At 32.1% G+C, this 25,333-nt stretch overlaps 1 protein-coding gene across 1 annotated transcript in view; it reads left to right on the forward strand.

The window, feature by feature from the left end:
- Nucleotides 1–21,234: 21,234 nt before the first annotated feature.
- Nucleotides 21,235–25,333, forward strand: part of LOC139500088 (uncharacterized) — a 66,777-nt gene continuing 62,678 nt past the window's right edge. Inside the window, exon 1 of the mRNA XM_071288827.1 lies at nt 21,235–21,396. Coding sequence (XP_071144928.1) covers nt 21,235–21,396 — 162 coding nt within the window. The remainder of the gene's footprint in view (nt 21,397–25,333) is intronic.

Raw genomic sequence — 25,333 nt, forward strand, 5'->3', positions numbered from 1 at the left:
TAAAATGTTATATTAACACATATTATATTGCTACGTGTTTTATTGTAGGTTACCATTAACACTGACTACTGTAACTTATCTGGTAGAAATATGATTACAATTTACAAGACAAGTTGTTTTCATTTATATTCTCTAAGAATGCTATCAGTAATATGATTTATACTTAATGGTATGACCATTACAGAATCAGTTAGCATGATTTATAGACAATAACTGTTTAGTGTCCTTAAATATCAGCAGTATTTGTACTCGGCTAAAAACAGGTGTAATGCGAGTACAAGTACAGCTGATAATTAAAGACACTAAAAAGTTACTGTCGTTATCCTGCAATTAATTCTGTATATTGTTTATGCTTCGAAAGACACAAAAACTCACGTTTTTTTAAATTTATTTTCGATTGAAAATCCAGTGAGGCCTGCGTAGTAATATTAGAATCACACATTCATCTGAAGACGGCTTCGCAAAAAAAAAGAATCTCGAATGGTGCAACAATAATACGTCGTCCAAGGTGAATAATTATCTATTTCAAAACATAAATTAGTTTAAAAGGTATAAATAAATGAGAAATCGATAGAGAAAAAAACAAATCCGACAAAAGAGATAGATTTCAGCTTTCCGATTGTAAACTTTCCAGTTCTTAGTAGCAACATTCCAGCAGCACCTGCATACAGGTTATATATCTCCCAATTCATAAGAAATTCCCGTGCTTGCATTTACTATCATGATTTTCTTGATAGAGGGTTGACGCCATCACGAGTTGGTTGACCGTTATGGAAAAACCGTTTAACAAATGATATCGGATATGTTCCTTACTTCGTAACTACAATCCTCTTCCTTTTTCATGAATGTGACCTACGGAATTAGACTATTTACCGGATTTGTTATATCATAAGCAACATAACGGGTGCCACATGTGGGGCAGGATATGCTTACCCTTCCGGGGCACCTGAGATAACCCCTAGTATATGGTGGGTTTCGTGTCGCTTATTCTTTAGTTTTCTATGTTGTGTCATGTGCTCTATGTTTGTCTTTTTCATTTTGAGCCAAGCGTTGTCAGTTTACATTCGATTTATGAGTTTAAGGTATACGATACGGTTTTGATCCCGTATTTACAGTTTGTTGAAAATTTCCATATAGGCTATTTTTTGCCTGATTAAATCAAATTTGTAATAAAAAATATACCTTCATGTGCTACTTTTTGAGTTAAATGAGGTCGAAATTTTGTATATTTGCTCATAATTCGGATTTGTGGCCGTATGTTCCCTTTCGAAAGAAAGCCATAACTGTTTTGTTTTAAAAGATAAATACAAATTGTTTTTTGATAAATAATTTGTAATTTCGGTATTTTATAAGTATCATAAAAACGTATGCATTTTTTATTCAGAAATAACTCGTATTTATCAAATGGTCATGAATTGAGAAAAAAAAAACGTAATTTTTTGCTGTATATTTATCAACTTTAAAAAAATTGCACTATTTACAGTTTTATTAAATTTGGTTCACATAATCTCACTGTAAAATGAAACAAAATGTAGTTTTAAAAATTAGGGGTCCATGCACTTGTTTTTAAATCAAATCAGTTTGAATGACAAAAATCAGTCGAAAATGTATCTTTTCCCGGATGTCACAGTTTGAAGTCGCGAAAATAACATTTTACGTTAGCAACGTCATTACCTCCCCTGTAACTGTATCGTATGCCCTTAACTGTCCCTTTAGTATCTTTCGTCTTTCTTTCATCTTGCACTTAGTCCGGCAGTGGGCGGAGCTTTAAATCGATATCTGTACAGTATACAGATACAGCATAGCGATATCTGTAGGGCTGTATCTGAATAGTAAGATACCCAATTGCTGTGTGTCATCTTAGAGGAAAAAGGATAAAGTTTGATATTGATTGTAAACAGTGAACATATAAAAGGGAAACAAAAAAAATACCTTTCGTTTACGTCGATAACATTTTTTTTTTTATTTTTAATTTTTATTTGCGTTTGAGATTTCTGACGAAAAAAATCAATCCAATTAGCAACTTCATTCATTTACAACTTTCCTGTCTTCACCAAATACTGTTGTAGTATACACGTTCTTTAACATTCATCTACATCATTGTTTGAAATATATTAACACTTTATAAATGTGGTTCATCTGAAAACGCATATTCAGTCAGTTATAGATATAAAAACTATTTTTCTTTGTAGTCAATGAGTTTATGAAATCAAGAACAATGTCAAAGTAAAGATACATTTGATTAGCCTTTGCCTAGTTATCTTTTCTCTCCTGAATTTGTAGCATTTTCTCAAAACGCTTGTTATCAACTTTGAAGTGTGTAACCCTGAATAATTTAGAGTAGATACTTTTAAAAACACATAAATGCTACATTTTGAAAACCCGTTGTCTTTACATTTGAGATTCATTACCTTTAATCTTAGAAGAAACGTTAATGTACAAGGTCAAATAAGCTTCTTTTTAATTTTCTTATTTTGCTACATCTCTGTAAAATATAGTCGACTAATCGAAAGGGACATTCAAACGCACAAGCCGAAATCAACCTGACAACTCCATTGCAAAAAAACAAAAACAACCATGAGACAAACAACAGTACACAAAACACAACATATAAAACTAAAGACTGAGCAACAGGAACCTAACAAAGCAACTTAGAAGCTACAGCAGGGTAAGCAGATCCTTATTCACATGTGGCACCCATCGGGATTCTCATACTAGTATATAAGAACAAATTTTAGTAAGAGAGAGACAAAGAACCAAATAGATGCAACTGTTATGAACATTATGAGGATGCATCAATACATTTATTTCAAACCAATCTGATCTGTTTAGATTCATGATTTAAACATGAATCTAAACATTTGCACATAAATCTAAGACATATATCATCGAATAATGTTACCAGTTCTTATTTAGTGTAAATCGAAAGTAACATTTTACAGCGTTTACTTCTGTTAAAGGTTTTCTGTGACATGACTGTAAAAAAACTTATCAAAACACCAAGCTTATAATATGCTACGCAAGATGCTTCGGATGATAATGGTTATATTTGAAGTTATTAAGTTTGTCCGGTTTTTCATCATATGAAGGTCCATCAAGAACGTGAGTGTTTTTTGTTTTTTATGGTATACTATAGCGGATAACAACCTCAATATGCAACTATTTTTTATTGAATCGTCACTTATGTGACTTTTGTTGACGAAACGAGTGTGGAAATTTTAATCGTAAGATATATGATGAATTTATTTATATACAAACCTTTTCTGTTCCTTTTTTTCCAAATATACCAAACATAATCAGTAATTCAGTTCTGTAATGTTTGGTTTAGTACACGTCTACAAATAAGAAAAAAATGTTGATAACTGATAAGTTGTTTTTTTCCTTTTTAATCATATTTGAGTTTGATCAAGTTTTAATCGTTTTTTTCCACTTTCGGTTGAAAGATCTTATTTTAGTTCCATGGAAACCCCTTTTGGTTTTCTGATTATTATTATTATTCACAAATCGCGAATTTTATGTTAAATTACATTTCTAAATATTAATTGCATTTTCACTATCATAAATACAACTTTGTGTTTCTAATTGCAGACAAACTGTAGCGAAAAGAGCAATACAGGTTGAGCAATTTTTAAATAATTTTTTTGACAAGGTGTTTAATTGATCGATAAATTAATGATTTATTTTTATTTAAATTATCACTATCACTATCCCTTCCCCAAAATGTTCAAATCTGTGGTTATTAAAAAAAGAAACGATTCAAAATAGTTGCGACATTACTTCAATTATGTCAAAACATTTACCTTATATATATAATATTCGGAGTTGATCAATCGGTTTCTACAGTAGACTTTGTTCATGTCTGCAGTGACGTTTTTCATTTAAATGATTGTAATCTATGTAATACTGGTAAATTGTTAAGTCAGAGATTTCGTTACAACAAATTGCTGAAAACCTATACTAGGTTTTTTTCATATATATAGTGATTTAGTCTGCAATTTTGACTCTACCTGTAGGAAAATTAGATACGATGCGTGTAGACTGATCAATCCTTTAAATAAACTAATTCTAAAATGTAAACTATTGAACACTGTAATTAAATCTTTGAATATTAATTGTATTGGTGGTGTAAGTAATGCGATGAGTACGCGGTGTGTCAGTGTCAGATCACCATCAATTACAATTCATAAAATTTCAGAAATGATGAAAAAGTAAAAATCCCGTTAAACAATCAGTCGGACAACTTGCTTATTTATGGAAAGGGTTCAAATCCCATGGAATAAATGTCTGCATACTCGCCTCACTTATGAAACTATAAAAGTTGGTTGATATCTTTAAGGACTGCAACATCAGTTTTTGAAGGTGTGTCTTTTCTCATTAAAGATTTCTCAGCTTTATTGTGGATAAGGCATTCCCGCTTAAATGTTACAAAACAAAGGAAATCATACAAAACGAAGAAACTCAAGCTTGGGTGATCTGGTAAAAATGATTCGGCTCAGATCACCCCTGGTAGAATAATGGAGCTGGGTATACTATTTATTATACATATGCACCTTCTCATTACTGCAGTTTGTCGATAATTACAGTTTGGCATTGCACAAGGTCATGTATTTATCTGACTATTGATAACCTCTTTATACTAAATCTATTGGATGTTTGATATGAACTGATTGATGTTTTAGGCTAATATACATGTTTTTTTCATTAATTGTTTTTTAGGCTTTGAACTATTTGTCAATAACTGCGAGTACTTACAGATTTGTACGTAGTATCTGTTTTGTTATTGGGCTGTATAAGTACCTTGCCATGTCTACTTTCTGTTTTGCTAGATGTATTTTTATTTGAATCCATATGATGAGTTTCAAACTGTTTTTATAGTTTGTTCTTATGTTGTACTGTTGCACAAATGTTTCAGGTATGGTTGAGGATTGAGTGCGTACAAACAGGTTTAACCCCGCTACATTCTTAATGTACCTGTCCGAAGTCAGTAACCTGTAGTTCAGTTGTCGTTGGTTCATGTTTGTCATATTTGTTTTTTCTTAAACTGTTTTGTTATTAATGAGACCGTTTGATTTCTCAATTGAATTGTTTCATATTTTCATGTCGGAGCCTTCTGTAGCTGTCCATACAGTATGGATATTTCTCATTGTTGAAGGGCTTACGGTTGCCTTTAATTGCCTCGTTTTACTTCGATTGAACCGTGATGGATAGAAAAAAGTAAAAACCACAAAAATACTGAACTTAGAGGAAAATCAAAAATCAAATTGGAAAGTCCCTAATCACATGGCAAAATCAAATGAAAAAAACCACATCAAAACTGAATGGGCAACAACTGTCATATTCCTGACTTGGTACAGGCATTTTCAAATGTAGAAAATGGTTGATTAAACCTGGTTTTACAGCGCTAAACCTCTTACTTTTGTGCGACAGTCTAATCAAATTCCGTTATATTTATAATGATGCGTGAACTAAACAGACATAATAAATAAAATAGTCAAAATATGGGTAAATCAGTCATCTTCGTGTTTCAATTTTAAAAGAAAAATTTACCAGAGCACAAAAGCATCTATCAAATTAAAAACACATTCTTCCTTCACGTGTCTGACGGTCAGAAAATTTATATGTCGCATATTTTTGTCGTTCAATGTTTATACAAAAAAAAAATTCACATGGGCAATGTGTTATGATATTGTAATTATTATATTTATTTATTTTGGCCTAATTTGTGTTGTGTGGCCTGATAGTTGTTTACAAAATAATCTTTTAACTGTGCAATTTAGAAATCACTGGAACAATCACAGAATGATTGGAACTTTCCATTTTACTTACATAATGATTCCAGAATGATCCTAATTAAAGATGCGTTATTTAAACTTCTACATTTTACTAGAAACTTCCGTTTTAACTTTCTATGATGTTCCATTTCTATCGGTTGTAATTCTGTAAATATTGACAATGCAATTTCCCATAGGAACTCCTTTTACGGCTAAAACTGTACAACTTTTACTATGTAGTTTTGAAATCTTATCCTAGAATTGAAAGTTCATAAGCACCACAATTTATTTAAAAGGTCAAAATATAGGGCTGTGCGGCATATTTTCAACATTTATGTGCCCTGAACTTCTCAGAGTTTAAACTAACACTAATTTTCTTAACTACCCTTACCTCGAATGAAAGACTACCACAGGTTTCAATGTAAACAATATGCACATGTATATTTACTGGTAACATTCATAAGTTATGTCTCTGTGAGATGGAACACAGAGAGCATAACTGGGAACCAGTATGTAAACAAAATAATTTTCTATGAATATTCAAGTTCTCCCCCAAAAGAGGCGTGTTTTGAGAAACAGTTGTATTTACAAAGTGCAACCTAGAGTGTTCTAGACATTTCTGTGACAACTATATATATACAGACACTCAAGTTCTCTCAGACTTAGACATTGATAGACATTAGTATTCACAGCATTTGGATTGACACTTTTATTCTACAAACAACATCATACTAGATCGTGACCTTAGTTGTGGACGTTATATTCAGATTAAATTCCGAGAAGATTTCAGGATACAGATGAAGATTAGACTCTAATTTTGACAGTTAAGTTGACAGTAATATTTGTGTAAAACTTCTTAAAACTTTTGTATAAAACATCTTGTTAAATTTTATAATTGATTTGTGTGTTTTGTTGACTATAATTTAAAAGTGATTTCGGCCGTAACTAATGATAGCATCCGGGGTAAAAAATCAAAAGTATGTAAGAATTAATTTTAGAAATAAATCGAGATCTAAAATAGTCAAAAAGTTCTATAGAATTTATAAGAATACATAAATTGTTCATTCCACTACGCGATTACATAATTTTGACGTTTGTGGTTTAACATATTTTCTAATTTATAATAGAAATGTAACATAATGACTGGATCTTTTAAAAGTACAGAGTCACTTTATAAATAAGAACCAAAGAAAACACAAAAAGTCGCATATACAAAACACAATAGCAAAAATGAAAGATAATACAAGCACATTGACAGGATGTACATGTATAAGTATCGAGCAACGTTAAATGGATATCACATAAAAAATCAAACAGTAAAAGTAATATCAATAATAGAACAAAGTCAAATGAAAGAATTATATAACACGTTCTTAAGATGATAAACAACGTCAGTACACAGAATCTATACATCAAGACCATCATGTATAATTTGTGAAATTGATACGGAATATTTATCAACAAGGTCTTGATACCTTCCGCTGAACTTTTTTAGAAAAAAAGGACGAGACGTTCTTTGACATATCCCTGGTTCATCAACTTTCTGCACAGACACTGGTGACGTTTTACAATATCTGAGTGATAGCTACAAGTTCTTGAATATCGAATCTGTTGGGAAATGTATATCCCCTATGCAGGTGAAGTTGGCACCTTGTGGATAGTTGTCTCATTGGCAATCATACCACATCTTCTTTTTTTATATTGCTACTAAGGTGGGGGAAATTTATAATTTCAAAATTAAAATCGTCTCGTTTGTCATAGATTCTGGTACTGAGATGACTGTGCAAGTCAAATTCGAGATATAAGTCTAAAATGAGGCGGAGGAAGCTGTGTCTGTTATTTCTTGTTCTGAGGGATATATTAATTGATCCCAATCAGAAAATTTCGGATGGTTTATGGAAAGGACATCAGTAATATATCTAAAAGTGAAATTAAATAATCTGGCTTCTTTGATACTCTTGTTTTTTAAAAGTGTCTGAAGAAACTCCGATTCATTTGAAAATAATAGTTGTCCCATTGACAATTATACCAAATATCCTTATTTTTATATAAGAAAAATGTTATGATAAAGGAACTGTCCACAAGTTCAGACCGTTCTGTAAATCTGAAAAATCTCTTTTTGTCTTTAGAAAGCTTCTATCAAACATTGTCCAAAAAATGTTTGACACAGTTTTTGATCACTAAAATATTTAAGATCACACTGTATCTTGATGATAACTGTGAAAATCAGTGTAAAACCCTTATTAGTAGTCAAGGTTGTGAAACATACCCGTAGTGGTAGTTAATTCAGGACATTTACCAGAAGTTTTAATTCTGATATCACATTTTTATGATTATTACAATGGTATTTTTAAGAAAAGCGGGCTGTTTTTATCGGAGTTATCTTTAAGTTCAAATCCTCTTTTTGAGCAAAAGAAAGATTCGAAACTTGGACAAAAAAGTGTTTCATATTTTAAAAAAAATAACAAAATGGTAATATCCGAATAAAATAAATTTTCTAGTATTAAATGATCAATACCTTAAGGCGAATGGCATTTAATTAAAAAGGCTCTTAGAGAAAGCACACGGCTACATTTTATATTGTGGATTCATCTATTAAATAGCATTTTCGTTGATATTTGATATCGTGATTTTACCAAAATCTTCATACTAGGTTTTTAAATATTTGTACTTATTTGAACTTTTAAATTCGTGTTTCACTGTTACCAAAGAAATCTATGTAAACTAGTTAGCAACGAATAATAATTACACATTTGTTGTTACGTCAAACCTTATTCATGTATGGTCGATTCATTTTCTAGAATCAACGATTCCTTAATCCTTTTGATGTTATTGTCCACAGCCTTCCTGTTGCCCTTTATCAACGACAACGCGTGCTATTTTGTATAACTTATTGCAAATTATTCTCACCATACATTTCCGTTATAGATATGCATGCATAAAGTATTTGCCACCGGACGGTCAGAAAACAACATTCGAATAATCATATCTCCTCTTAAATAACAGAACTATAATGACTTTAAACCTATTCAAAAGAATAAAATATTCCTAATTTTTTAACCAGATTTTCACATGTCAAAGAAAAAAAGATTTTATGTGCATCGAATTAGTAATCAATTGATTTACCGTAGTTTCTCTTTCATTGTTGACATTCTTTTTCTTTAAATAACCAGTACACGTACAATGCATGCGTTGTCAATCTCTAGCTAGGGGTTAAGTTGAAGTTCACATGAATACGGATTTAAAGAGGTCGACTCATTCACTTGCAAGTGAATTACTAATTATCAATGTTTCTTAGCGTAATTTAACAAAATTGAACCTTTTTCGCTGCAAAAAGCGAATTGTTATTTCACTATTTCATTTTCATTATTGATTGAACAGAAAAAAATCAAACTTTAGATTTTTTTTATATATATCGTAGGTAGTGCCCCTTTAAGGTGGCTCGGGACTATTCGACTGCGCATAATTTCACGTATGAATTACAAAAGTATTTGTCGTAAATTCAATATATTTTTTTCAAATATTTTGATTGATTAGAAATTTTAAATCATTGTAGTTATGTGACTAAAAGAATATCTTCGTTATTATCCGTATTTGTTAAAGGGTCAAATGACATTTCACCCATTTTCACCATTTTCCCGCACAAATTTGGGTTTTAAGGCAAAATAATTGTTTTTCCTTATCGGTGACCTATGTTTTTTATTGGATCATTCTTTGAAGCTATATTCAAGCTTTTCATATTACAGCTTTGGACCAATTGTCATAGAACGTTTTTTTGATATTCCGATAAAAATATGTCAACACCTCTATTTTCCTATCATTCATTGAAAAATGGCCCCTTTTACATACCTGTTTAAAAGAAAAAGTTTGAGCTTAAATGGTCCGTGACCCCCATTTTTTTACGACCAATTTGATTCATTTTCTTTAAAGAATAAAATAACCAAAATACGGCACTTCTGATAGATACTTCGAAAAGGCCCGAGCCACCTTAAGGTCTTTCCTTTTCCAAAAGTGAAAGACCTTAATTTATTTCTTCTGATTATTATTAAGTTCTTTTCGTTTCCAAAAGGGGAAGATCCTATTATATTTCTTCTGATTATTATTAAGGTTTTTCCTTTTCCTGAAAGTGAGTGACCTTACTGTATTTCTTCTGATTATTATTAAGGTCTTTCTTTTTCAAAAGGGAAAGACATAACTGTATTTCTTCTGATTATTATTATTATTCTCCACCAAACTTTTTGCGTTTAGGCCTTGACTAAGTCTGGTGTGTCTATTTTTTTGTGTTTATTTATGTAATGTATCCGGTTTTGTTTTCTGTAATTATTTAATACTTCAGTTTTATCATGTATATCTTTTATATTCATTTGATAAATTATACTGTTTGCAATAGCATAAATTGTTCAAAAAAAATAAGGATGTTCTTATCCCAAGCAGAAAAGCCTAGTCGTGTATTTACCACAACCTTTTTGAACTATTGATCCTCACTGCTGTACAACTTTGAACTTGTTTTGACTTTCAAACTTTTATATCTTGACCTTTGACCTTACGCCTTGTTATTGGAAAATTTCGGCTGCCTTAATAGTTACAGAAGGTTGAATTGTGGAAAATAGTTGGGTCATTGGTGCGCAATTTTGTTACACTTCAAACAAATAGATTTGAACTTTCTGTAGGGGGCATAACCCTTGTTTAAGGTTTCTGAAATGATCAAATCAGCTTTTACTATAGAACCAAAGGTCCTACACCCATTGGGTCTTCAGCAATTAGATTTGGGAATAATGAACTTGATAAGGTCGCTAATGACCTTGAAAAACAGTCACTTATGACCATGACATATGTCATAAGGTTAAAAGTAAAAGTCATGTCCAAGATAGCGAATAATGAGTTTTGACCTGATTTAAAGGATTTTTAGTATGTTTTTAAGCTTTTCATGTTGACCTTGACCTTTGACCTTTAAACTTTTTTGATATCTCAGAAACAATAATACTTCAAGAACTAATTACTATTGGAAAATGTTTCGGACATAAAGGCGCAACTTTTTTATATTTTGAACGAAGAGATTTGAGGGCATAAACCACGATAACGGTTTCTGAAAAGACAAATTAATTTTTGACTCTTGATCCAAAGCTCAAAGACCCATGGTGTCTTTAAATAACATCGTTTGCCAAATACCTTCACAAAGGTCAGAAGATCAAAAGTTTAAGTCCTATCCAAAGTAACGAATTTGTTAGGGGTGGTGTCATATTTTAACGGTTTTACATGTGTTTGACTGCTTTTCAATGCATTATACACATATTGGAACATGAATTTTACGAAAAGGAAAGACCTCTCAATTGTTAAAGACTAATTGACACTTTGATTATTATTATTCTTTTTTTCGCCAAACTTTGACGAAGATAGCAGCCTTAACCGTAAGACGTGTCGCTTTTTGGTTCACATTTTGTATCAGTGTCACTAAAATCTTGTTATCTTTCAGATACGGTTACAGTAGAAAAAAGCGAAGAGTATTATTTGTTCAGGACCAGACCCCTATACGAAAAGTTTCAATGACTCATTGGTAGAGTTATTCCCCATTGAAAATTAACTGCAGTTAATTAACTCAAAACCGTAAGTAGACACCTAGGATCCTATTAATCTTTTCGCCAATCTTCAACAACATTTATCCAAAAAATACGAGACATATTTAAATGATATTAGGTATCAAGCTATCTTACGCTGTAACATTTTCTTTAAATATCTCAACAATGAAAAACAATGACATTTAGATAAAGCACATTGCCAAAAATGAAAGACAAGTTATATATGATTAAACAAATGCACAAAATACTAATATCTATACATCAAATGATCGCATTAAACACTGTCACACAGAAACATTGACTCTGACGTATTATATATAACATCTTCTATCAATAATACCTCCCCCCTATATAAAAGAGAGGCGATGGATAAAAAAGGGGCATTCAAACTCAGAAATCGGAAATAAACTGGCAACGCCATGGCAAAAAAAAGATCGAAAGAAAAAACAACAGTTCACAGAACATAACTAAAGACTTAAGGAAGCTGGCTTGTCATGTTTTGGATTTTTTGTCAGATTTTCAGAATCCTCTGGTTTTATCCATTTGAATGCCTTAAAAAATTTTGCCCGGTGACCCCCATTTTTCTTTTTGCAATTCTTTAACATGTATGATGATTAGCAATCTGTTAAAGTCTTATAAAATTTTAATTACCTTTTAACAGTTTTTGAGAACTTTAACTTGTCAATGATAAAGCTACGAAAAGTCAAGAGAGAATATTTTCCCGCCAAAATTTCAATGGCTCTTATCTCGAAAACAAGCACGTTGACCTATATATTTTTTTTTGCTCTTTGGATTCCTTTATTAATTCCTTATCAATATAAACTAGTGTTTTGAAAAGTTAATTACTTTGAAACTGAGAAGCGAACTCCCTTAACAAAACCAACCACATATAAAACTGAGGATTAATTATAGGTGGTCTGGAAACTTTACACGTAATACCAGGCGTGTTGCTCTAATTTCACATTCACCACTTGGAACTCTTGGGTTTAAAGTTCTCTCTATCAAAATCAAAATAGGAATACAAGCCCTGTAATATCGTATCAATTTAGAGATACTTGATGACTTTCTTTCCACTAATAATCCAAACTTTTATTATTGGATTTTTTAAATGTATTTCTTGAACTAGAAATTATAGAAACAACATTTTTAGACTTATACATTGAATTTGACATCAGTAGTCATGTCAGTCGATGACAAAAGGAGACGATTTTAATTAAGAAATCATAAATTTCCCAATTTAGCATTAATACATGATAGTTTTATTGTATAGAAAATAGGCACTTACGTTGTTAATCATCTCTATCACGAAGTATTGTTGGTTTTTTTTTCATTTGTTTTTTAATAGATAACCTTTACTGTTCAGCCCTATTTTTAATACACTTTTGGCTCAGCTGGGTATTAATACATCCCGCATTTTTGTTATTGTGCCACTTGGCTTCAAAGTTATTGTGAAACTGCCTATTCTAGAGGTGGCGTGAATCAGATGTGGATACTTAAAAATTCCAAAGATCTTTTAGAGTACATACAATCTAACTCTCTTTCATCTTGTAACAGTATTAAAACATTTGACTTTTCTACTCTTCACACGAGTATTCCACATTCCAAACTAAAAGACAAATTGAAAGAATTGGTATTACTTTGCTTCATAAAAAAGAATGTCCAACGTAGATACAAATATCTTGTCTTAGGGAGGGATAAATCATACTTTGTAAAGAATCACTCTGATTCAAACAAAAAATTCTCTGAAACCGATATTATCAAGATGCTTGATTTCTTGATTGACAACATATTTGTAACATTCGGAGGACGTGTTTTTCAACAGACTGTCGGCATCCCAATGGGAACAAACTGTGCCCCTCTACTTGCCGACTTGTTTCTTTATTATTATGAGGCTGACTTCATGCAGGAACTTCTTAGGAAGAAAGATAAGAAGTTAGCAATATCCTTTAACTCTACTTTCCGCTATATAGATGACGTTCTTTCACTAAACAATTCAAAATTTAGTGACTATGTGGAACGTATCTATCCCATCGAATTGGAGATAAAGGATACTACAGATACAGTTAAGTCAGCTTCATATCTTGACTTACATCTAGAAATTGACAATGAGGGTCGGTTGAAAACAAAACTTTACGACAAAAGAGATGATTTCAGCTTTCCAATTGTGAACTTTCCATTTCTAAGTAGCACCATTCCAGCAGCACCTGCATACGGGGTATATATCTCCCAATTGATACGATATTCCCGTGCTTGCATTTCCTATCATGATTTTCTTGATAGAGGGTTACTGCTCACAAGGAAGCTATTAAACCAAGAGTTCCAAATGGTGACGCCATCACGAGTTGGTTGACCGTTATGAAATAACCGTTTCACAAATGATATCGGATATGTTCCTTACGTCGTAACTACAATCCCCTTGCCTTTCATGAATGTGACCTACCGAATTAGACTTTTTACCGGATTTGTAATCACATAAGCAACACGACGGGTGCCACATGTGGAGCAGGATCTGCTTACCCTTCCGGAGCACCTGAGATCACCCCTAGTTTTTGGTGGGGTTCGTGTTGTTTATTCTTTAGTTTTCTATGTTGTGTCATGTGTTCTATTGTTTTTCTGTTTGTCTTTTTCATTTTTAGCCATGGCGTTGTCAGTTTGTTTCAGATTTATGAGTTTGACTGTTCCTCTGGTATCTTTCGTCCCTCTTTTGGTAATCTACTTTCCGTTTTGAATTTTATTTCGGTATTGTTTTTTTTACTTCTGTTCTTTTCCACGTAAGTAAAGTTGCATAAATCTTAATATTTTATATTTTTTTTCCTTATCTACACAGTATTACCATTTTAGGAGTCGATCCAGTACATATTATATTTATATGATAATGTTGTGTTTAACATTGACTATGCGAAAATAGTAGTCAGGATGAGAGACAATAGTGCACAACCCAAAGGGGAGTGCACTATTGTCTTCAACCCTGGATACTATTTTCCATAGTCAATGTTAAACACGACATTAATATTATTATTATACTGACTGTTTACTATTTTGAATAGTGACAATAGTGTACGTATTTCAATGTAAAAAAAATGACCTTTATGTAACTCTGCATATACATGTATATATGCTGTCTTAAAGAGACTTGATTTTGTCTTCTAGGCTACTTTAAAGATTAACAAAGGAATTGATCAGTAGTATGTTTTGATTCGAAAAGGTTGACTTTAACTTTGTATCTAAATATAATTTTTTTTGCAGTTTAGTCACTAAGCGACTTTAATTAGTAGTTTATAACATTGTCATTTTAATTCGATCAGGCGTATAAGTTCAACCCACTTGTCTGTCGAAGCAACTACGCCCCGCCTTTGCACATGAAATTGAAAATTATTGACGTGAAAATCAATAGTCTGTTGCAACAGCAAGGCATACTATTTCGCATAGTGCAGTTAACGCTATATATTTCTTTTTAAAACTAAGCAAAACAAGAACACTTTTACTATAGAAAGACATTCTTACAGGAAGTATAATAATTGCTTGTTAATCTTTAGTATTGGCTTAAATCATACCAATTCAAATCGAACTGCTATTCATTTGGAATATGTAAATACGCAACCTCTATTGTAATTCCTTTACATTCCTCAAGTTTGAGATATAATAATTTTACATTTAGTACCAGAATAAATCGGTCATTTCTTTTCATTAAAAATGTATTTCTACCCTGTTGATATAACTCAACTTTCGTCACCTATGAAATTTGAACATTGAACAAGTTCACATAGTAGATTACTACCCTCTTTAGATGTACATATATGTAATCTCTGTTCTAAATACTTAACCCACATCATTATCAAAATGTTGAAGTGTTATTTACAAAAATGTATTAATCCTCTTGACCGTAGGCCCACTATTTGTATCTGACCTTCTATTTGCTATACATTTTGAAAGAAAAAACCCTCTTCCTTCATCCCATAGTAGGAATTTCCTATATAAAAAGATAGGAAACAACAAGCAGATAAATCTCTACGAAATCAATTACAAATGGATGAAATCAAATAACAATAATATCGAAAATGTATTGGTTAAAGTGAGTAACCGCTGATACAAAATTGTGAAAAAATTAACCAGTATTTAAATTTTCAAAACTGTTCTCGAATTGTGGAATTCAATTTTTACTTAAATTATATCCTGCATATGCATACACTCGCCCTTGATACCAGAATTAGAATTGTGTATGCCAGATTAGCGATTCGTCTACAAAAGACTTATCAGTGACATGTAGGGCCAACTAAAGAACGAAGTTTTGTGGAACCAAAATTCCAAAATGTTTTGCCAAATACATGTATTACCATTTGATATGCAAATTTTAATTTAATCAAAGACAAAGATACAAGGCTTATAGTTAGTCGCTAGCCACAAGTTTCGGCTACGTATATTTCATCAGTGACATTCGAATAAAAAAAAACCAATCAAAAACAAAGTTAAAGAACATTTTAAAACCTGAAACTTCCAACCAATTGTGGTATTTATAGCTAATACAATTTACACCTGGAGATAGGATACATAAACATATCTATAATATTTCATATTAAAAGTGCTTTCTGCTTGGAGTGTGATAACCTTGGGGACAAAATGTCCACAGACAAAGCATCGACTATGTGGTTGTAGAAACTTACCAAATATATCAGGTTATCAGTTTTCACCAAACTACATGCATCCAAAGTCAGAGCTGGTAAGCATTAATGAATGTAAGTTGTGGTAATAATCTGAACCTAGGAAAACAAGCTAGTGATTTTAGAAAAAAGGAACAAAAAGTCATTTTTTTCGGTTAAGCCTTATGTATGATAAAACTACCATTGCCTGTCATTGTTTCGCACAATAAGTACTATTAGTCATAAGAAGCAATCGAAATATATTATTATTTTTGATATTAAAGGTGCGACAATACGTTTTGGTTAAATTCTCTAACAATAAAGCGTTATTAAAATATAAAAACCCTTCTTCAAACATCTATTGCAAGTTAAAGAAAGTTGGAGATCATTATGTACAAAGACATTTCCCTGACAGAGAATGAGCTGAAAGAAATTGTTATATATGTTTATATGAAAGGTGATGCGGTATTCGTACACCTGATAATAGTTACTAAAATTGTTGTATCTTACAGTCTAAATATAGTATGAAAAATAATTTATATCTATGATTATCTAGAAATCAATTCCTTTTCAAAATTGATTTGCAAGTGCATAATTTTATGATTTGCAGCTTTTTCCGGGTAAAATATTAATTTCTACATACATAACCAATTGCATTATGAACAATTTAACTAAAAAGAAAAGAAACCAAAGTATGTTTTATAAATATGTATCAGCCATTTTATTAAAAAGACATGTAATATAACATTCAAAGAAAGCAAAAAAACCATCTTATCATTTGAAATAATTCTATTTTTCAAGCAGACTTAGTTGCCTTAGTCCATGCCTGCATGGAATACGCTTAGTTCTCAAGTTTTCATGTTTACATAATATGAAAAGGTTCAGTCATGCTATCAAGTGTTTGTAATTTATTTAATAAGGTAAGATATAATGCATAATATACCTTAAAATCATTAATTTTAGGTTGAATAGGAAAAAATCATTTAAGAAGAAATGCATGATAGTTACATAAAATAATTTTTTGTTTATCTAACATCATGAAATAATCCGGTAAGGAGTAATGCAGGTTTTCTTAACTTAATGTTGATTTCAAGTTTCATTTAATACCTTGTTTTAAAATGTTAAAATAATCTTTTCTTCAGATGAATTCATATTTGCTACACATTTTTCGAGGTCCTTATAGTCGCCGTCACGTAAAATTGGCACCATGTTTTTTGTTAAATTTTTTTTAAATATCAGCCGTGTTTACTTAAGATGATGTTTTTCTTTTAGCAGAAGTAAAATCCTGTCGAAATATCCACTACTGTCCTACCTTTTATTGTGTTTGCACTGTATAATCCTGACCTTCACATTTTTCAAGATTATTTACATTGTATAACCGCCATCTTGGTTTCTATGAGGGTCCATTATTCCATAACATTCGTTACTCTCCGGTAATTTCATGAGAGACACAAGAAAATGGAGAGCACGTGGAACTCCACGGCAACACTTCCGGTAATAACAATGTCGGATTCCACCATACAAATTAAACTTGGATTATGTGAAGGTCAGGATTATACAGTACAAACACAATAAAAGGTAGGACAGTAGTTGATTTTTGGAATGATATTTGATTCCGCTAATTGAAAAACATGATCTTTAGTAAACGCGGTCGATATTTAAGAAAATTTTGACAAAAAACATGGTGCCAATTTTACGTGACGGCGACTATAAGTCATGCGTTGTTATTTTTTTAGGAAATCATCAAACTTTCCATTTTCTTGAAAACAATATCAGTGTGTAAGTGTAAGTATGTTTTCTTTAAATTTTCATCGATTGTGTTCATCAAAATATTAGTTAAATATATACTAGTAATTTGTGCATTGAAAAGAATAGCCAACATTTTCCCTATATATCGAAAATAAATTGACACTTAGTGTTTACCCAGTCGTCTCAAAAATATGATTGTGATTGAGTGCAAATATAGCTGTAGTGATTATAATCATATTAGAATAAAAAAAGTTTCTGCAAAATTTAACGGTATTCAAATATTTTTCAGTTCTAATGTCTATAAACACTACAGTTTCACTAAATCACAATCACTTGTATTAACATCATCTTTATCCATAACAAATCACACTTACCTATATCCATTTAGTCGGATCTAATTATATACCGTCGCCATTTTTAGCAATAACCCATTTATTACTGCGTAGGTTTCAATTTTTTTTATCTCCAGGTAACTTTAAAATCAGTCATTAAGTGTGATTACCTTTATTTAGCGGATTATAGGTCACATCATGTACTATCAATGTAATTGATTATTGACCAAAATGGCGACCAAATATAATTAATTCCGACTAAACGGATATAGGTAAGTTTGATTTGTTATGGATATAGATAATGTTAATTATCAATTAAACATGAATATTAGCGTTTTTGTTTCTACTCGCTATCGACACGACTACGGCTATGAATTTTTATATACTAGAAAAAGTACCGATTGGTGTTATTTTTTTTACATTTCGAATGAGTGTTGATTCGCATGGTGGATGCTGAATGCATAGCAGGAGAATCTTAGCATACCATCCCATCGTCCAACCATCCCAAAAGGTCACATCGTAGTGTGTAAGGTGTGTTTTATATTTTAATAGTTTAAAATTGGCACCTGTTGTGTTGCTTATGTAAGTGTATTAAAATACAGCACCTTTGGAGGTGAACCAGACAATACACAAGTGTCTAATTTGCAAGAGAGTCGTGGTTTAGTGGTTAGTGCATCGGTTCCTGGTTCGATTCCAGTTCCGGGATGAAAATTTCAGGGACTGAATTTTCGTCTCTCCCTTGACACCATTTGCAAGTATGGTCTTGAGGAACCGATGATGGTCCGTTGGAAGGGGACGATCAATGGCTGACCCGTGTTAAGAGAGAGCCATAGCTCTTGCACGTTAAAGACACCCTTGTAGATTTCGAAAAAGAGCAGGCTAATGAACTTGTTGCTTTTTGTTGGCTGTTGTTCGTTTGATTCTTTGTCAATTGTGTTCTCCAATTTATTTATATTGTAGTCCTGTGTTGTCATTTTGATGTTATATTTCACATGGCCATAAAAGTGCGAGGTTTTATTTGCCACAAAACCAGGTTCAACCCACCATTTTTTCCTTTAAAAATGCCTTGTACCAAGTCAGGAATATGGCCATTGTTGTATTATAGTTCGTTTCTGTGTGTATTACATTATAACGTTGTGTCGTTTGTTTTCTCTTATTTTTGAGTGTAAATTCACATTGCGATAAGACGTGTCACGGTACTTGTCTATCCCAAATTCATGTATTTGGTTTTGATGTTATATATATATATGTTATATTTGTTATTCTTGTGGGATTTTGTCTATGTGTGTTACATTTTAGTGTTATGTCGTTGTTCTCCACTTATATTTAATGCGTTTCCCTCGGTTTTAATTTGTTACCCCGCTTTTGTTTTTTGTCCATGGATTTATGAGTTTTGAACAGCGGTATACTACTGTTGCCTTTATTTAATGCCGCTACAAGGCAGCACTCGCACCCGCAAAGTGGAAAGGGATTCATATAAGTTGCCAAACTTGTTTCCCAATCCATTATAAATAAATATATTAAAACTAAACTTAACATTTGCAGAGTAACTGGCTTATAAGCTTATTATTCCATGTGGAACGAACAGTCAACCAGTAGTGGAATCGTCCCAGAGCTCTCTAATCATCCAAGTGCAAAAGTAAAATTAACATGTTAAGGGAGCATTCTTCTTGAGTTAATAAAATGTGGTTAGTACGGACATGAAACATTTATTTTTTCGTGAATGAACGTAGTTAATAAGACTTAGAATATATCTTTTGTTATTGTAAATTAATACTACAAAACAAAAATATAGCAATGCAAACATATCAATGGAATATTTGGTTCTTCCAATTGTTAAATACAAAAGCGTACGATTGTACCGATGGGTCTTTTTTTACGGTACTTGTCTATCCCAAATTCATGTATTTGGTTTTGATGTTATATATATATGTTATATTTGTTATTCTCGTGGGATTTTGTCTATGTGTGTTACATTTTAGTGTTATGTCGTTGTTCTCCTCTTATATTTAATGCGTTTCCCTCAGTTTTAGTTTGTTACTCCGATTTTGTTTTTTGTCCATGGATTTATGAGTTTTGAACAGCGGTATACTACTGTTGCCTTTATTTAATTAACCAAGACTCATACTATAAAAATAGTTATTGTTTTTTTCTATGGTCGGGTTGTTGTCTCTTTGGCACATGCCCCATTTCCATTCTCAATTTTATTAAATGACTATCTTGATTTGAAGAATCTGATAATCATGTAATAAAATTGAGAATGGAAATGGGGAATGTGTCAAAGAGACAACCATCCGACCAAAAAAAACAACAGCAGAGGGTCACCAACAGGTCTTCAATGTAGCGAGAAATTCCCGCACCCGGAGGCGTCCTTCAGCTGGCCCCAAAACAAATATATACTAGTCCAGTGATAATGAACGCAATACTAATTTCCAAATTGTACACAAGAAACTAACATTAAAATAATACAAGACTAACAAAGGCCAGAGGCTCCTGACTTGGGACAGGCGCAAAAATGCGGCGGGGTTAAACATGTTTGTGAGATATCAACCCTCCCCCTATACCTCTAACCAATGTACAAAAGTAAACGCATAACAATACGCACATTAAAATGCAGTTCAAGAGAAGTCCGATGTAACAATCTGTAAATATATCTTTACGTTAGTGTGGCTGTTGTCATGACAGTTGAAAAAGATAGTTATTTAAGCATTTAAAATTTATTACAAATAGAGGTTATTTGGTCAAATATGGTTCAGAGTGGTCGAGAGTATTGTTCAGACTTAAGTCGAGTCTGGTTCAGACCTTTGGTCGAGTCTGGTTCCGAACTTGGGTCGAGTCTGGTTCCGACCTTTGGTCGAGTCTGGTTCAGATTTAGATAGTCAGCTCTAAGGTCGATGGCAAGTCGCGAAAGAGTACAAATCATAACAGTCGAATATGGTTGAGATTGACGTTCAGTAATATCGAGTAAAATTTAGACTAATTCAGGCTGGTCGAGTAAAAATCAGTACCTTCAAATAAAGATATAAGCCATTTCAGACTTTTACTATTTGAAGTGATATGACTTATTATGGTAGATATTTGCTGCCACCTTTGCATTTTCTTGTTCTACAATTATCATAGACATAACCTGTGTGTTTCTTTTTATTTTGTGCGTTTGAAAATAGAAGAGATGTCAAAAAGGGAGCCACCGGATTTACCTCGTCCTCGATCTCCTATTGATGACCCTACACGAATAAAACTTATCGCAGCTATCAAGACAGGAAATTCATCAGAGGCGGAAACCCTAGTGTCACTTAAAAAGGATATAATAAACCAGGGACATAAAAGAACAGTAAGTAATTACATATTGACCAGGGATAATGTGTGAATAAAGCAACATATATATTTTACAAATGTACGTTTTACCATGATATCAAATACACGTAGAACACTATACGTACAAGTGTAAAAATATCTGATAACATTCATTAATGAGATTCATGAACATTAAGCAAAGAAATAACCAATAAAACATATTTGTTTAAAATTAACTAAGTTGTTAATATCTGTGTCATTTTGGTCTCTTGTGGACAGTTGTCTCATTGGAAATCATTCCACATCTTCATTTTTAAAAATCATTGAAATTTAAACATGAAAGACTTAAAGTTTAAATGTGTATGAATTAAACGAAGCCTGTTATCTGATAATTATCTTTTAGTCGTCTAATCAAATAAAGGAAATGATTGAAATTCTGTTTTATTTCTAGTATTGGCATATAAACAACTGATCTTACCAGGCAAGCATCATATCAAATATTTTATAAAATTGACTTTCCGTGAATGATGTGTAAAGATTCGGATATAAACAAAAATATTCATGTCCTACACATGTTCAATAGTTTTAAAGTTTAACATGTTTAATACATGTTAAAAAACATTTAACTTACTAAATTGACTGTGATCAATTTTAGTTGTCAACCAATTGTCGGTCAGCTAAATATGCAAATGAGATTTGTTACCTATTCTAAGATCGCACTCGGTCTTCTTAAAAAGGAGTTTTACTGTGCGCACGTGCGTATTGCTGTGTGTTTCTTTATTCTACATTGGCTAGAGATATAGGGGAGGTTGAGATCTCGCTAGACATGTTTAAACCCGCCGCATTTTCGCACCTGTCCCACGTCAGGAGCCTCCGATCTTTGTTAGTCTTGTATGTTTCTGTAATTTTTGTTTCTTTATCTATTTTAGAGTTTATATAAAAAAAAAGATGTGGTATGAGTGCCAATGAGACAACTCTCCACACTAGACCAAAATGACACAAAAAATAACAACTATAGGTCACCGTACGGCTTTCAATAATGATCAAAGCCAATACCGCACAGTCAGCTATAAAAGGCCCCGAAATGACAATGTAAACCAATTCAAACGATAAAACTAACGGCCTTATTTATATACAAAAAATACACGGAAAACAAATATGTAACACATAAACAAACGACAACCACTGATTTACAGGCTCCTGACTTGGGACAGGCACATACATACATAATGTGGCGGGGTTAAACATGTTGGCGGGACCCCAACACTCCCCTAGCCTTGGACAGTGGTATAACAAAGTGGTATAAAAAGCAGTTGAAAAAGGCTTCACTCATGAGATGGACAAACATACAAGAGGACGTGGCCGGGTACTTGTACATTCGAACAACAAAAAAACACTAGATATAGATCTGAGAGTTCTCGCAGTTAACTGACAGCTAGTTCAAATCCATAAACAACTAATTAAAAAATCATGCATCTAAGACTAAATAATCAAACCGTACCCATCAAACATCCAATGGATTTTGTATAAAACACGACCTTTTGCAATGCCAATATACAGGTATCGACAGATTTTAGATCCATAAATGTGTATACAGCCCTTGGATGGTGTAAACTTCCCCAAAAAAACGTGTATGGTGTAATGGTGTATGGCATATGGTGAAATGTTGTAAGGTGTATGGTGCTATGGTGTATGGTGTAAGGAGAATGGTATAATGGTGTTTAAGGAGTGGTGTGATTGTGTAACGTGCGATCGGGAATGGTGTGAATGATGGTGTACGACATTTCATTGGTTGAAAACGAAGTTCTTTTTATTTTATTTTTTCGAGTTGTAAACATAAACAATAATAGTAATCTTAATATTTGAAATTTAATTGCTTTATGGGTAATTTCGAATCGTGTAGATAGAACGGGGAATGGTGTATCGTGTAATGTGTAAGGTGTATGGTGCAAAGGTGTAACGTGTATGGTGTAATGCTACAAGGTGTATGGTGTCATGGTGTATGGTGCAAAGGTGTAACGTGTATGGTGTAATGCTACAAGGTGTATTATGTCATGGTGTATGGTGCAAAGGTGTAACGTGTATGGTGTAATGCTACAAGGTGTATTGTGTCATGGTGTATGGTGTATGATGTAGTGGTGTATGGTGTTAGTGGGAAGTTTACACCATCCAAGGACTGTATGTATATAACATACTAGTAATATTTAGTTTCCTTTCAATTTACTGATAACAAAATCATGTATACCAATAAAAACAATATTCAATGATTTATTACAGTGATGCATTGGTAACCTTTAAGAATAAGTTTATTTAAAGGCGCAATAATTTTACCAGGATCATTTCTAAATTTCCGGGCACAGTAAACAACATTTCCGTAAAAATGAGGATATGCTTTCCCGTTTGAAATAAGTTTTCTACAGGTACTTGGCGTCAATTTTCATTGAACTAGTACCATTTACATTATGGGGAAAGCTAGGGCCCACCTCCAGGTGTGGGATTTTCTCGCTCCGTTGAAGACCCATTGTTGGATGTTCGGCTGTTACCTGCTCTTTTGTCGGGTTGTTGCCTCTTTGACATTTTCCCCATTTCCATTCTCAATTTTAAATGAAATGTACACAAACCAAATTTCAGTTCGTAATTATTTTCATTTCTATAATGGTCAAATATTTTTCAGCATAAACATTGGCAAATTAATTTCTCCAAATGATTCGCGATAAATCTGTTTAACATAACATTTACGACACCTTTCATGTTAATAAAATCTGATTTCCTAAGACAGTTTAAATATTTTGATAAAAAAAAGTTTTTAAGAATTGGAAATACATTGCTCTCTTTAAAATCTGGTATGAATAAAAAGTTCTTTAGTTACAAATAAGAAGACATTTTCACTTTGGTCCTGAATCTACGATTCCCAAAATATATTCAAGGTTTTATTTGATTAATATTACGATATAACGATGTGGTATGATTGCCAAATGAGAAAACTCACTACCAGAGACCAAAATTACTAAGAATATAGAAACTATAGGTCACATAACTTCATTTCAGTACTTACGTTAATTATTCAATAAAGATTTTGATTGTAATAATTTTTAATTCTTCTACAAACAAACTGGTCTTTTAAAGATAACTTTTGCTGCTTAATATTGAGTAGATTATACTTTTTTAAGAAAATAATCCCTAGTTGGTCTGTCATTGAAACTTTATATGAATCTCAATTATTCACATCCATATAAGTAAGTGTTAAAAGCATTAAAATCCTAAATTGCTGTGTCATTAGTCATGTATTTATATTCTTACTATTGATTAATTGTATGCTGATGCATACGTAATGTAAATGGGCATTACATTTAAGCGTTTAAATCTCAAAATTTTCTAGCATTTATTTCAAAAACAATTAGTGAAACATATTACTTTATAAAACATCACAATTTATCAAATAATATCCAGAAATTTGAAGCCGATAGTCTTCCCAATTTTTTTTTTTATTATTACTTTTTCCAATGCTCACGATTGTACTTATAGCAAACAGTGTGTGATGTAAACACGTTTAAAACTTTAGCTATAAAAAAAAAATCAAAATAAATGGAAGGAATTATAGATTATATCAGATAAATTGGTATTTCGTCTGGAATCTTCTGTAAAGATTCCCCAAATCATGGAGGGAAGTGTAAACAGAATGACCTCTTATCAAATAATTTGAGTTCAATATGATATTCATTTTCCTAAATACTTGGAGCATTCTATTCATTTTCCCAAAGACTTGCAGCATTTTATTCATTTTTTTAAAGACTTGAGCATTCTGTTCATTTTCTTAAAGACCTGAGCATTCTGTTCATTTTCTTAAAGACCTGAACATTCTGTTCATTTTCTAAAAGACTAGAGCATGCATTCTATTCATTTTTGTTTAAATCATCATTTGTAAAATGTATTACTTCTGTATATGATTAACAACTCTTTCTTCGTGTTTTTGT

Source organism: Mytilus edulis, chromosome 13 (genome assembly GCF_963676685.1).
Source record: "Mytilus edulis chromosome 13, xbMytEdul2.2, whole genome shotgun sequence".
In the NCBI taxonomy this organism is placed as follows: domain Eukaryota; kingdom Metazoa; phylum Mollusca; class Bivalvia; order Mytilida; family Mytilidae; genus Mytilus; species Mytilus edulis.